The sequence below is a fragment of the Pterocles gutturalis genome, unplaced genomic scaffold (assembly GCF_000699245.1).
Source record: "Pterocles gutturalis isolate BGI_N339 unplaced genomic scaffold, ASM69924v1 scaffold18301, whole genome shotgun sequence".
In the NCBI taxonomy this organism is placed as follows: domain Eukaryota; kingdom Metazoa; phylum Chordata; class Aves; order Pterocliformes; family Pteroclidae; genus Pterocles; species Pterocles gutturalis.
In genome coordinates, this window is record NW_010098248.1 from 11,384 (window position 1) to 23,880 (window position 12,497).

Consider the following 12,497-nt stretch of genomic DNA (forward strand, 5'->3'; position numbering starts at 1 on the left):
CGGGTGGCTCATCCAGCCTGGCCTTGAACACCTCCAGGGATGGGGCACCCACAACTTCTCTGGGCAACCTGTGCCAGTGCCTCACCACCCTCACAGGAAAAAAATTATTCTTAATACCTAATCTAAATCTACCCTCTTTCATCTTGAAACCATTACCCCTTGTCCTATCACTACACTCCCTGATAAAGAGTGCCTTCCCATCTCTCCTGTAGCCCCTCTAGGTACTGGAAGGCTGCTGTAAGGTCTTCCTGGAGCCTTCTTTTCTCCAGGCTGAACAACCCCAACGCTCTCAGCATGTCCTTGTACGGGAGGTGCTCCAGCCTTCTGATCATCTTCATGGTCCTCCTCTGGACCTGCTCCAACAGGTCCATGTCTTTCCTGTGCTGAAGACTCCAGAGCTGGATGCAGTACTGCAGGTGGGGTCTCAGGAGAGTAGAAGGGGAGAATCACCTCCCTTGACCTGCTGGTCACACTGCTTTTGACACAGCCCAGGACATGGCTGGCCTTCTGGGCTACAAGCGCACATTGCTGTGTCACGTTGAGCTTCTCATCCACCAGCACCCCCCAGTCCTCCTCCTCAGAGCTGCTCTCAATCCATTCTCCTCCCATCCTGTATTTGTGCTCGGGGCTGCCCCAACCCATGTGCAGGACCTGGCACTTGGCCTTGTTGAACTTCACGAGGGTTGCACAGGCCCACTTCTCAAGCCTGTTCAGGTCCCTCTGGATGGCATCCCTTCCCTCCAGCATGTTGACCACACCACACAGGTTGGTGTCATTAGCAAACCTGCTGAGTGTGCACTAATCTAGTTGCACGAATTAAAAACTCCTTCCAATGTGGAACTGTTCTGTTCACTGTTTCCCGAACGTATGCAGTACAGTACCTGGAAGAATGTAACTCAAACTAATAGATTAAGCAGTTTTTAAAGGTAAAAAAATCAGGGCATCTTTTCAGAATTAAGAATTATATTGTTCCAGTCCAGGACAAAAGCATATTTCAACTCAAGTCCTTCACAAGTTAGTATTTTCTCACCTTGCACAGCTCTTAATGTGTTTGCCCACAAGTCCTTAGTGTATTAGTTAGCATTGGCATTCCATACATGAACTGCAGTATCATACAATCATAGAAAAATTTAGATGGTGAGGGTCCTCTCAGGGTTGTCTGGTCCAATGTCCTGCTTGAAGCAGGGCTGCCTTAAAAGTCGTATCAGATTGCTCTGGGCCTTCTCTAGTCCAAATTGAAAATCTCTGAAGACAGAGATCCATGGTCTCTGTGACAACCTGCCCCAGTGCCTAGTCACTGTCAAATTTCTTTCTTCTTCCTCTTTCTGTAACCTTTGATTATTACCCTTGTCCTTTTGCTGTGCATCCCTGAGAAATATCTGCCTTGCTCATCTCTGTATCCCCCTTTAAATAGCTGAACAGGTATCTGCAGTTGTAATGCATCCCGTGGTCTTCTCTCTGGCTGGCTGACCAAGCTGGGCTCCCACACCCATTCCATGAATGCCATCTGCTGCAGCCCCACAGTGGTCTTACTGACTTTCCTACAGTTTATGGCACTTGTGCCAGTTTGTCAATATCTTTTCTTGTGCTGGGGAAGCCAAAAGTGACTGTGCTGCTCCTGGTGTGTTTTCACAAGTGCTTAATAAAAGGCTAAATCACTCCTCTGTCCTTCTGGATACGTTCCTCCTCTGGATATGGATTTGGCTCCATATCAAGTTAACTTCAGTCATTGCAAGCTCTCACCACTGACCCATATCCAACTTGCCCTCCAGGAAACTAAGTTTTTCCTTTTTTCTGTTGTCTTTTTTTTTTTTTTTTTCCTTCCTCCTTGCGGAACTGCCAGCTTCAGTTGGCATCCAGCCTTTTCTGTTGCAGAAATTTAACCCCTCCCAGGGGCTGGACGTTGTATCTGTCTTAGGCAAACTTTACGAGGGTTTTTTGGCCCATTTATCAAACATTTCAAAGCCCCTTTGAATGGTGTAGTAACAGCTTCCCCAAACTTATCATCCACCAATTTGGGGATGGTGCATTCCATTTCTTCATCTGGGAAGTTGGTAAAGTTATTAAAATTTGTTATTGTCTTCAAATTTTAAGGGTTAAAATTTAGATGACCAAATAAAAAGCGTTTGCTTTCCAAGAGATTCAGCAATTATTTTTCAGTAAAACATGAAATGTAGGAGCAAAAGTTTACTGCTCTACCAAAGCCCCAAATTACATTGGTGGCAGTGGGGCTAAATATTCTCTAACGATATTCACTTTCTTCTGCTTTCCTATGACTAGGATTTTGCCATTTTAAGGCAGTGAAATTAGTATCTTTGGGTTACATTCAGCAGTGAGGGTGATGCAGAGACCTTTTGCTCTGAAAGTTCTGGTGCAGGGGGACAGTTGGCCGTTGGCAGGGGCACTCCGTGATCCTCTGCTGTCCGGAGAAGAAGGGTGGAGCATCGCTTTTCTCACTTCACTTGTGCAGTGGCACATAAGCATGAGTTTTGTTTCCTGATCAAAATCTTGAATTTTGAGACTGGAAAGCTGAGTTTTGAATCATCCAAGCATGTGCAGTTGTGCATGGTTGGGTAGAGCCTGCTGTAGCATGCTTCTTCTCAGCCGCTTAAACCCACGTGTATTTCACATGCAGCTGCTGATATCAAATTGGAGGCTGCTTCTCTGGATTTTGCCATCTGTTTGAGATGCGTGTTTCAGCTACATTCCAAGGCTGAGCTGATCTCCTGCAAAGAGCCTCCCACCACCTCCAGCATTTTAGGGCTGCAAATAATACTTTGCTTTCCATCCTCTGAAGATTTATGTTTGTCCTCTCAGGAGCTAACAGGGCACCATCCCACCGGGGCTTGTTTTTTCCTGAATCGGGCAGATCTAATGAAAGCTTTTTATAGTGCAGGCTCAGCATTTGTTTTTATTCTTAGTATTTTCTAAGGACTCTATTGTGGTAAGTAGGTCACAAATACGACTTTTATATCTCTTTACAAAATATGAAACAGTATTAAAAACACACAGAATTTATGTATGGTGTGGCACCTGGACAAAAAAAACCTTAAGTCTGGATTACTTAGTTCTTCTACATTTTCCATCTTTTTGACTACTTGTCCATTGTAGCTTTGTCAGTGAACACTTGTAATTGGTAACAGGTGAGATCCTGTAGTAGAAATTGTAGTCAGCTACAGTAATGCAAGGTGCTTTTGCTTTTGAGAAAGATGTGATAAACCTCCTATCAGCAAGTTCTAGAATTATCTGCCCATATGGGGTTTCTTGTATAATTTATCAAAACTTTCAATATATGCCTTATCTATGAGATTTACACACTTAAAAAAAAATAGTGGGAAAAGCTATCGGACTAAAATATTAACTGTTGTTTTAGAAAAATTACACATGAAATGAAGAATAAGTCCCATTTACCTGTGTCTATGATGCTTACTTCTCTACTGGATGGCTGGTATCTTTTTTTCGTCTTCCCCTGAGGTTCCTAAATAGGCAGCAAACATTTATTTAAAGAGGTGGCCATGTCTGGTGTACAGAATGCAATACACAATGCAGGAATATCTTAATTCCTGCCTCCAGGTGGGCTTTCAGCTTGGGATGTTGTTCTTAGGTCTTAGTGCCCCTTTATAAATGTAAAAGGTGTTAATTCCATTTTGTTCTATCTTTAGCTGTTTATTTTAGTAGCATCTCCTTTTTGTTTTTCCTAGTAACTAGCAATCCTGTCAAAATATCCCTATTTTCAGTGTCAAATATTTAGTATAAAGATTAATTAAATTTCTTGTGGAGAACACTGTAGAATTTTGTTTTGCAGTTAGTAAGGAGATAACTTTGATAAGGATGAGTAGAGAGGCAGGCCTCACACTTGGTAATGCAGCAGCTGGCTTTTTCCACTTTGAAAACTGAGTATGTCACTGCCTTGATAGATCTAGCTTTTAATTCCCTGGGAATTTCTCTTTCAACTTTGTGAGAGGCTAAAGTTCCTCTGACTTTCTTTCACTGTAGCTATTGAAATGTGGGATAATTGGCAGGGGGATACTTTTTCCAATGGCTGGCTTGGTTCTCTTTCATGTTTGATAAATATTATTAAAACACTTACTTCTGCTCATTTCTCTTAGCTGTTAAGAAGTGGTTAGATACTTGTTCTTGGGAAACTGTATAGTTTTAACAGAGGCTACAAATTCTGCTCTTCATTGATATAATGCAGGTAATTGCTGTGTTCAACACCTAAAATTTGACAGTACAAAACCCATTAATTAAGAAATGATGCCTTAGAAAGCCATAATTTTAACCAAGAGCTCCAGAGTTACTTATGCTCTGCAAGATGATTTCTCAGTAATTTCCCTCCACAGCTGCTTGTGGATGATCTTATTTTCTCTAAAATCCTCTTTCAGAGGGTATTTCTGTTACTTTTATTCTCAAAGCATGTAATTGAAAGTGTGTCCTAACCTCATGTTGCTCCACTGCCTTCCTGTCACAGACTTTTTGTACTGAATTGTACCATGCTGAATTGCACAGGGACAAATGTGGCTATTCTAAAAGGCTTTAAGACTATGGAAGAGATCATGTGACTCTGTTGTATTGTGTAGCTGCAAAAAGTGGGCAAATTTGTTTTAAGCTGAGAACAGATTTGAAAACAAAGCAGCCACTTGGAAGGAATTTCTGGGATAATATATTTGATTTAACATAATACCTGTGAGCCCAAAGCATGGTTTGGGATCCCATTGTGCTAAATATGTTGGAAGAAAAGATGGTCTCTAGCCTTTGTATCTTAATGAGAGATCTCAAATGAATAGCAGTACAGGGAGGAATACACAAAAGCTGGTAGGTGACCCAGCTAGCAGCAGCAAATGCCACACAGCCGCTCACTCACCCTGCTCCTGGGGATGGGGGAGGCAATTTAAAGGGAAAAGAGGCTTATGGGTTGAGATAAGAACAATTTAATAACTAAGCTACAATAAAACTGAAAATAGTAATGATAATGATATACAAATATACAAATAAGTGACACACAGTGCTACTGCTCACCACCCAGTGACCAAGGCTCAGCCCATTCCTGGCTAATGATCCCAGAGTAGAGTCCCAAAACCACAATCCTGGAAAAGAGTTAAGAACCTGAGAGTATGAGAGACCGAGAGCCAACCAAGAGAGTGAGAAAGATGACCCCAAGAGGGGGCAACCCAGAAAGTGAACTTCTGGGCAGATTCTCATCTATGTACTGGGCATGATGCGCATGATATGGAATAGACTGTTGGCCAATTTGGGTCTCAGTCCTAGACCTGAAGTTGAATCCTAAGCCAGTAATTGTGTGCTAGGCTCCCTCAAAGCTTCTCCTGCACCTGCAGACACTGGCACAGCAGAGAAGCTGAAAAGTCCTTGCCTGTCCTGGCAGCAACTATAACCATCAGAATGTTATCAGCCTTCTGCTCAGCACAAATCCAAAACATATCTTCATGCTAGCCTCACATGAAGAAAGTTAACTCTGTCCCAGCCCAAAACCAGGAGAGGAGATTAGTGCACTCAGCTTTCAGTTGCCAAGTGTTGCTTGTCCCAGGTACATTGTGCCGCAGGTGCAGAAACCTCTTACAGGTACGTAGCATTGCAGGCCCTGCACCATGCTCCCTGGACCATGAGGGGCTGAGGACCATGATGGAAAGGCATTTGCTTGCTCAGAATCAGGTCAAGAATAATCAGATGATAAGTGATCCATCCAGGTGTATTAGCTTCATCTCAGTGCTGGCCTTAACATGCCTGCATCATTTCCAGTAGAAAAATTCCTATATTTCTGTAATGTATTTCCTGTGTCTTAGGTTCTCAGGGATTTGCTAGTTTAGGTATCCTGTTTCACTGTTTCCTTTTGTACTTTAGACATATCATGGAAATGGAGAGATAATAAGAGGAATTTGAGGAAGGTCAGTCAGGTAACTAGATGGATATTTCTCAAGTGTCCATTCAAGCAGGAACAGTGGCATGGGAGAAAACATGAAAATGCATGAGTGCATATATGACAAGCTGGTATTTGGGAGGAGACATAGCACCCTAATATTAGATAAGGGATGAATGGACTCCAGTTAGGCTGTGAACATTTTCGAAAATGAGACTCACTTTTATTCTTGTTGTTGTTCAAGGTAGGAAAAAGAAGAACAGCTTAGAGAATCCAGAGATGAGAGATTTGTGGTTGAAAAGAGCATCATTAACAGCAGCGTTCATGTTGGATGGTGAGCAGAGCAGGCAGGACAATATTTAAGGTCAGAAAGGAGAATGTTGCAATGATATAGGAACTCACATAAAAGTTTACTTCTGTGTATAGATTTTAGAGCTGATAGGCAGAGTCTTTACATGTAATCAGATTGCACCTGGGGAAGAACAGAATTAAAGATGACAACTTATGTATGTATGTGATAAGTAGTTTAGGGATGGTTTCTTAGTGATGTAAAATGGACATTAAGAAGCATGAAAAAGAAAGGAATGCTATGTGTGGTAAAGTAACAAATTCTGGATGCTGTCTGATGAATTAACATTGTAGTAATAGAATACAGGGTTAAACCTTTAAACCTGAGGTCGTGAGGGGACCACTAGTTGTTATTTCACTTAAAAGCCAATGATGTTCAGCTTGTCTACAGTAGTCATAAGTGACAATTGGAAAATATCTCAAAATGTGTGTGTGTATATGCAGGTGTATATATACATGTATAGGTACATTCTGTGTGTTTGTGAATGTACATACACATGTACGTATACACATCATATATATATAGAGAGAGAGAGACTGAAACATTTATGGGAAAAGCAAACTTACATAGGTGGAAAAATTGACAAGCTTTTAAGCATACAGCTTCTTAATCTGCTGAAGGGCTTTGGTGTGTTAAAACTCGTTTCTTTCCAACTTTGTCACTTGGTCTAATAAAAATTATTTCTTCTCTTTTAGACCATGTGGGTTCCTAGAAAATCTTGGCTATGACAGTGTTGCTTCCACAACATATATTTGATCAAAATAGCAAACAGCAGGGAACACAGGTTAATCCATTTTGATTTTCATTTACCTAATGGAAGATACTCCTCTCCCCACTAAAATAAAGACCGTAATACATAGCCCAATTACCTAAGTCTGTTTCCCTTTATGCTGCCAACTTTTTTCTTTGTGTAACTAAATGTGCCAGGAATTCAAGAAAGAGTAGCTCTGCAGTGGTACAGAACTGGTATGGAGACTTTGTGTGAGCTTTTATGACTATTAGAATATATAAGACTAAGCTAAACTAAAGTATATTGGGCGTGGTTGACCTTTCTTCTCTGTCGGCTTGTGTTCAGTTTAAACCTAAACCATGTCTCTCCTTTTCCTAGTCTTGTACCTCCTCTTTCTTTGCCTGCCTGCCCCTTGAACTGCCATCTCTCCCATGTGGAACTGAGAGATGCTGCATCCCTGTAAAATGTTTCTCTTCCTTTTTTTTTAATTTTATTTTTTTCCCCTCTCTGGAATAATTTGTACTCTTTGGTAAGAAAGCAGACAGGAAGGATGAGCAAGTTTGCTCTGTAGTGTGCAAGTCTGAAGAAAGATGTTAAAACTTTGGTTCAGGCATTGGGGTAAATTTAAGAAAATTGAGACATTGGCTGGGTTGATGCAGTTACATTGGAGAAATCAAAGGTGTGACTGTCCCCTTGAGGAAAGGAGAATGGTGTTGTGCTCCAGGCTTCTGAAACAGAACTCAAGGTAGAGGCATTACTGCTGCAGTTCCATTCATCTTTATCAGTTTGTAATAAGTTAGTTGAGCAAAATTGCTTAGAAATTCTTCTTGCTGCTACTTTGTGCTTATAAAAAATAAGCGCTATTGCAATGCTCTGTGTATTTCTGTGTGTGTGTGCACACATGCATATGTTTAGATGGGTAAGAGATTCTCAGGTGCCTTCCTGTAACTTAAAATATAAGCCCAAAACAAAAAAAGGATATGCAGTCATTGCTATTATAATGCTATTTTCAATTATTATCAGCATCTCAAAGATTTTTCTATGTGACTGAAACATGGGGTGTTTCTTATTTTCTGAAAGTTTCACCACATGTAGATTTTATGGTAGAAAAAACACCAGCAGGAAGAGCAGAGGAATTCTGCCTTCTTATCACCTTCCCCTAATCTCCACCCCGAAGCCACGCTTTCTCATGACATTTCTTTCTCATGTGTGTGAGCTTGTGTGCTCTGATCTATGGAAGTGTGCGTGAAGGGTGACATGGGCAGGGTTACAGGGATCACATCTGTTTCAAAAGATCTGTTCTGCTATTCAGCAAGTAGCAGTCTGTACCGAGACTTGCTTTCTTTTTTCTTCCAATTTAAACACCTATGCCATTTCATTTACCATTTAAATTGTGAGAATATGAAGTGTATGAAATGTGCTACTAATCAGGTAACTAAAATCAGAGCTGCCTGTGTAACCTCGGTTCTTCCCAGTTAAATGTATGCCTTGTGTGGCCAAGTTTCTCTCTCAAGTACGTAGATGTTCAGTGTGAACACCTGTGAAATTGAAAGCGAAACTGTCCTGAGTATTTAGTTACATTACATTTTTTCCTCCCAAGAGGTCCCTGATAGATCAATGTCCATGACAGATAGCATTCAGTGAATGAGGCAGCTGCTTAATTTTTGTCATTGCTGTTCACTGCACAGTCCCTCTGAAACCCTGCATGTTGCAAATTCTTCCATTAATAAAAACGACATTCTTTTCCTGCAAGTCCTTTTTGGTATGCTTGAAAGTCTCATAAACCTGAATTAATGTACTGGAAAGTATTATACCTATTCACTGGGTGAGGAGCTGAAATGTAGGAACCTTCGCAAATCAGGAAAGAAATCTCCATCAGAACCAAACTTCATCAGTTCCACTTGGGACTTAAAAGCAATATAGACCAGCTTACTGACTTCAGATCAGACCTTTTTATCTCCAATTATGACTTGACTTGGTTCAGACAGGTCTGTCTCCTGCCACTCAGATTCTGTACACAAACTAATTTTGTGTGCTTTGTAGACTGTGAGAAGAGTAAGGCAAGAATCCTGAAGTAGCAAATTATTATTTTGGCTCATACAATCTGATTGTGTTAATTCAGTACATCACTCAGACTTATAAATTACTTCTACCATGGTTTTTTCTTTTTTTTTTTTTTCCTTTTTTTTTTTTCCTTTTTTTTTTTTTTTTTAACTTTTAGCTGATAAAAAGGACTTCTGTGGATATAGGACTATAACAAGCAACAAATGTATGATTTAACAAGTTCATTATTTTATTTTATTTTTTCAAATAAGACTATTGTAGTCTTATTCTCAAAATTCCATGGGTTTATGTTGGCTAACAAAACAATTCAGTAAACTGAAGGAGATATAGCACAGTTCCAATAAATATATTGTTAATGGTTAACATTCTCATTAAGAAATCTGTTTCTATAGTAACTGCTGCAGATTGTCACTTCCTCTAGCATTTGGAATAGTACCAAAGTGAATTTAACCCTGATGTTGCGAGGAACAAATCCTGTGAGAGCTGCAATAGATCACTGCTAGCAGTGTGCTTTTTTTGATATCAAGATGTATGAACAACACAGTTCAGTAACCATAGATGGTGTTTAAAAACTGTTTCTTCCTAGCCTTTATTCTAATGCTCTGTGTGCATTTGCTTTTTTTCCTTCTACACAAAGACTAGTCCTCATTTGAATCTTATAGCAAGGGCACATAAAATACATAGGTATGCTTAAGATTTTAAGTTTAAATGTATGTGTGTATGCTGCTAATTTGTAAAAGTCTGTGAAGAGATTCACCACATGTAATTTTCACTGATACAGAGGGAGTCAACATGGGGCAAATGTGTATGGCTCACGCTTTAAAACAAAGCTCAGGTGAGTTTTAAAGAATGTGTTTGTTTTATCCTATACTGGCCCTGTGTTTCTTCTCTGAAGCACCGTGAAAGGAGATTTTTCTTCTGCTTATAGAAGTGTGTATCCTCAGATGAAGTGGATGGTTTCAGTGGCTATGTATTCTGTTTCAGTGTATGTTTGTATCTATTTCTGTTTGTCTTTTGAGCTGAGAGTGCACTGAGTAAACTCATGATAAAGTGAAGGCTGAAACTTGTATAAGGGGAGGGGAAGGGCTTCAGAGGAGATATATCTTCTATCTAGCAATGACAGTTTGGCTGCTGGTATAATTCCGAGAGAAACAGAACTTTGTTTTTGCAAGTTTGTGGCTATGCACGCAGTGAACACTTGGAGTTGTTACAGAAACTTCCTTCTTGCTTTATTTCTTTCCAGATGGATGAGATAAAAGGCAAAGACAGAGTGATCCTGGCTCTGGAGAAAGACCTTGGTGTCCAGGCAGGCCATACACAGAAACTGCTCCTGCAGAAAGAGGCTTTGGATGAACAGCTTGTCCAAGTGAAGGAGGCAGAACGATACCACAGTAGTCCTAAGAGAGAGCTTCCTGCGGGAGTTGGGGATATCACTGAACTGATGGGAAGCCCGGTAAGAAAACTGTGTTTTCTTCAGATGTTCAGCACAAGATAATTGCTGCCTGGGTGTTCACACTGGTTTTGTGGTTACTTTTCAATACTGCAAGGACTAATTCATGGTAAGTGGCCCTGCACTGCACTGTTTTGCTGGTGATTTAGAAAATCCTTGGATCTCTTGAATTTCAAAGAATGTTGAAAAATCTATGGATATAGAACTTTTAGGATTTACATTGTGAACATCAGCTGTGGATCTCATTATTTTCTTAATTATTTATTTCGTAACTTTAGGAGTTATTTTAACCAATGGCAAAAGATTCTATACTTTTCAAAAACTGTGCCATGTGATTTTAATCTGTGTCCTATGCACTAGGTTTTTTAACTTTTAGCTGATAGTAAGAAATCTGGTGAGAAGTAACCAGTAGTAGGTGAAATATTTATCTAACTTTTTTAAAAAGATTGTTAAAATTTGCATATTTTTCACAAGTAGATGCTTTTCATGTAATATATCATGTAACATTTCCACAGGATGTTATTGTTCAGTGTCTCAGTTAATTAAAATAAGTTTTCCAGATATTGATGTAAAAAGTTTATTTTAAATTTACACAATCCACTTGCTAAACCATGATATTAAATTTATGGATAGTAAAATATTTTTAAAAGGTAATTTTATATATCCATATGTTTTTGATGTAAAGGAGCAGCATTTGGATGAACGAGATGTGCGGAGATTTCAGTTAAAAATCGCTGAACTGAATGCTGTAATAAGGAAGCTGGAAGACAGAAATACTCTCTTAGCAGATGAAAGAAATGAACTGGTAAATTAATTAGTAATAACACAGATGGTGACTGGGAGGGCATCTTTATGGTAAAAGATTTGATGTTGGAAAGTCAGTACTATAAATAATTTACAAATTAGTCCTGCTTGGCCTCAATGGATTCTAAATATAACAAAGATTTCTGTAGAAATTCACTTTGTGACCATAAAAGACGTGGATGGAATCTCTGTTGTTCCAGAAAAATAAAACTTTATAAATTTATTTTGGGGTCATTGTAATCAAATTGGCTGGTAGCTTGCCTGTGGCACTGTGTAATGATCTTGCGTAAAACATGCATAATCTATGCACTTAAATTGCTGTATTAACCTTTTTTAAATTTGACATTGGTTTTGTGTTTATGTGACATGCTTATGTCACTCCTTGTGCTAGGAGTTAAAAAGCTTTCTTGTGCTGGAGATGAAAAATCTGCCATTTCTCAAGGGAAATCTCTTAAGTAGGTGAAATTATCCTATGAGAGTGACAGTAACTTACAAAAAAAAAGGATATGACAAGAATTTTAAGAATGGATTTTATTAGCCTGCATCGCTGCTTAATTGCTTGTACTGAGGTTAATGGTAAAAATCCCATTGACTGCAATGGGAGGTGAGTTTTAACAATAATTTTTACACATGTCCTCATATAATGCCCTATTTCTAGTGGAAGAAGAAAAAGTTTTTCATTCTAATCAGATGGAAATTCTCTCCCATGCAACCTATGTATCTGATTCTAAAATAATGCTGTTATGTATGGTGAAGGCAGAAGGGGAGTGCACTCCTGCCATGTGTCAGTCCTACAGGCGAGTGAAGCATTGACATCTTCCTCTTTGCTTTGTCAGACTTCGTGTGGAGATATGAAGGTTTGCTTTATGATAAAAGGACTTAATTTAGTTATGATATCTCAGTGATTACTGAAGAGCTAAATTTTAAAATTTTCTTGTCCAACATCTTGGCTGAATCTGGAGTAGTGAAGTCAGTTGAACAATACTAGACTGAAATTGGATGAATTCAGAACATAGTTGTGTCTTTTTCTTTAAACTTTTCCTCTTTAAATAGCTGTATAGCCTAAACTGCCCTTTCATATGACAAAATTGATTCCGCATTAACAATTTAAGTTTCTTGGGGTAAGAAGAACATGCGTTTTACCCTGAGTATAGTTTGCTATTTTTCCTACTTTGTTTAGGTGCTGAGTATTTGTTGTTTGGGTATTTCACCCCCCCCCCCCCCC

General features: G+C 39.4%; 1 protein-coding gene across 1 annotated transcript in view; it reads left to right on the forward strand.

The window, feature by feature from the left end:
• JAKMIP1 (janus kinase and microtubule interacting protein 1) overlaps window positions 1-12,497 on the forward strand; it is a gene marked incomplete at both ends in the record, with an annotated part of 70,672 nt that overhangs the window by 5,151 nt on the left and 53,024 nt on the right. Inside the window, 2 exons of the mRNA XM_010072391.1 lie at window positions 10,262-10,471; window positions 11,160-11,273. Coding sequence (XP_010070693.1) covers window positions 10,262-10,471; window positions 11,160-11,273 — 324 coding nt within the window. The remainder of the gene's footprint in view (window positions 1-10,261; window positions 10,472-11,159; window positions 11,274-12,497) is intronic.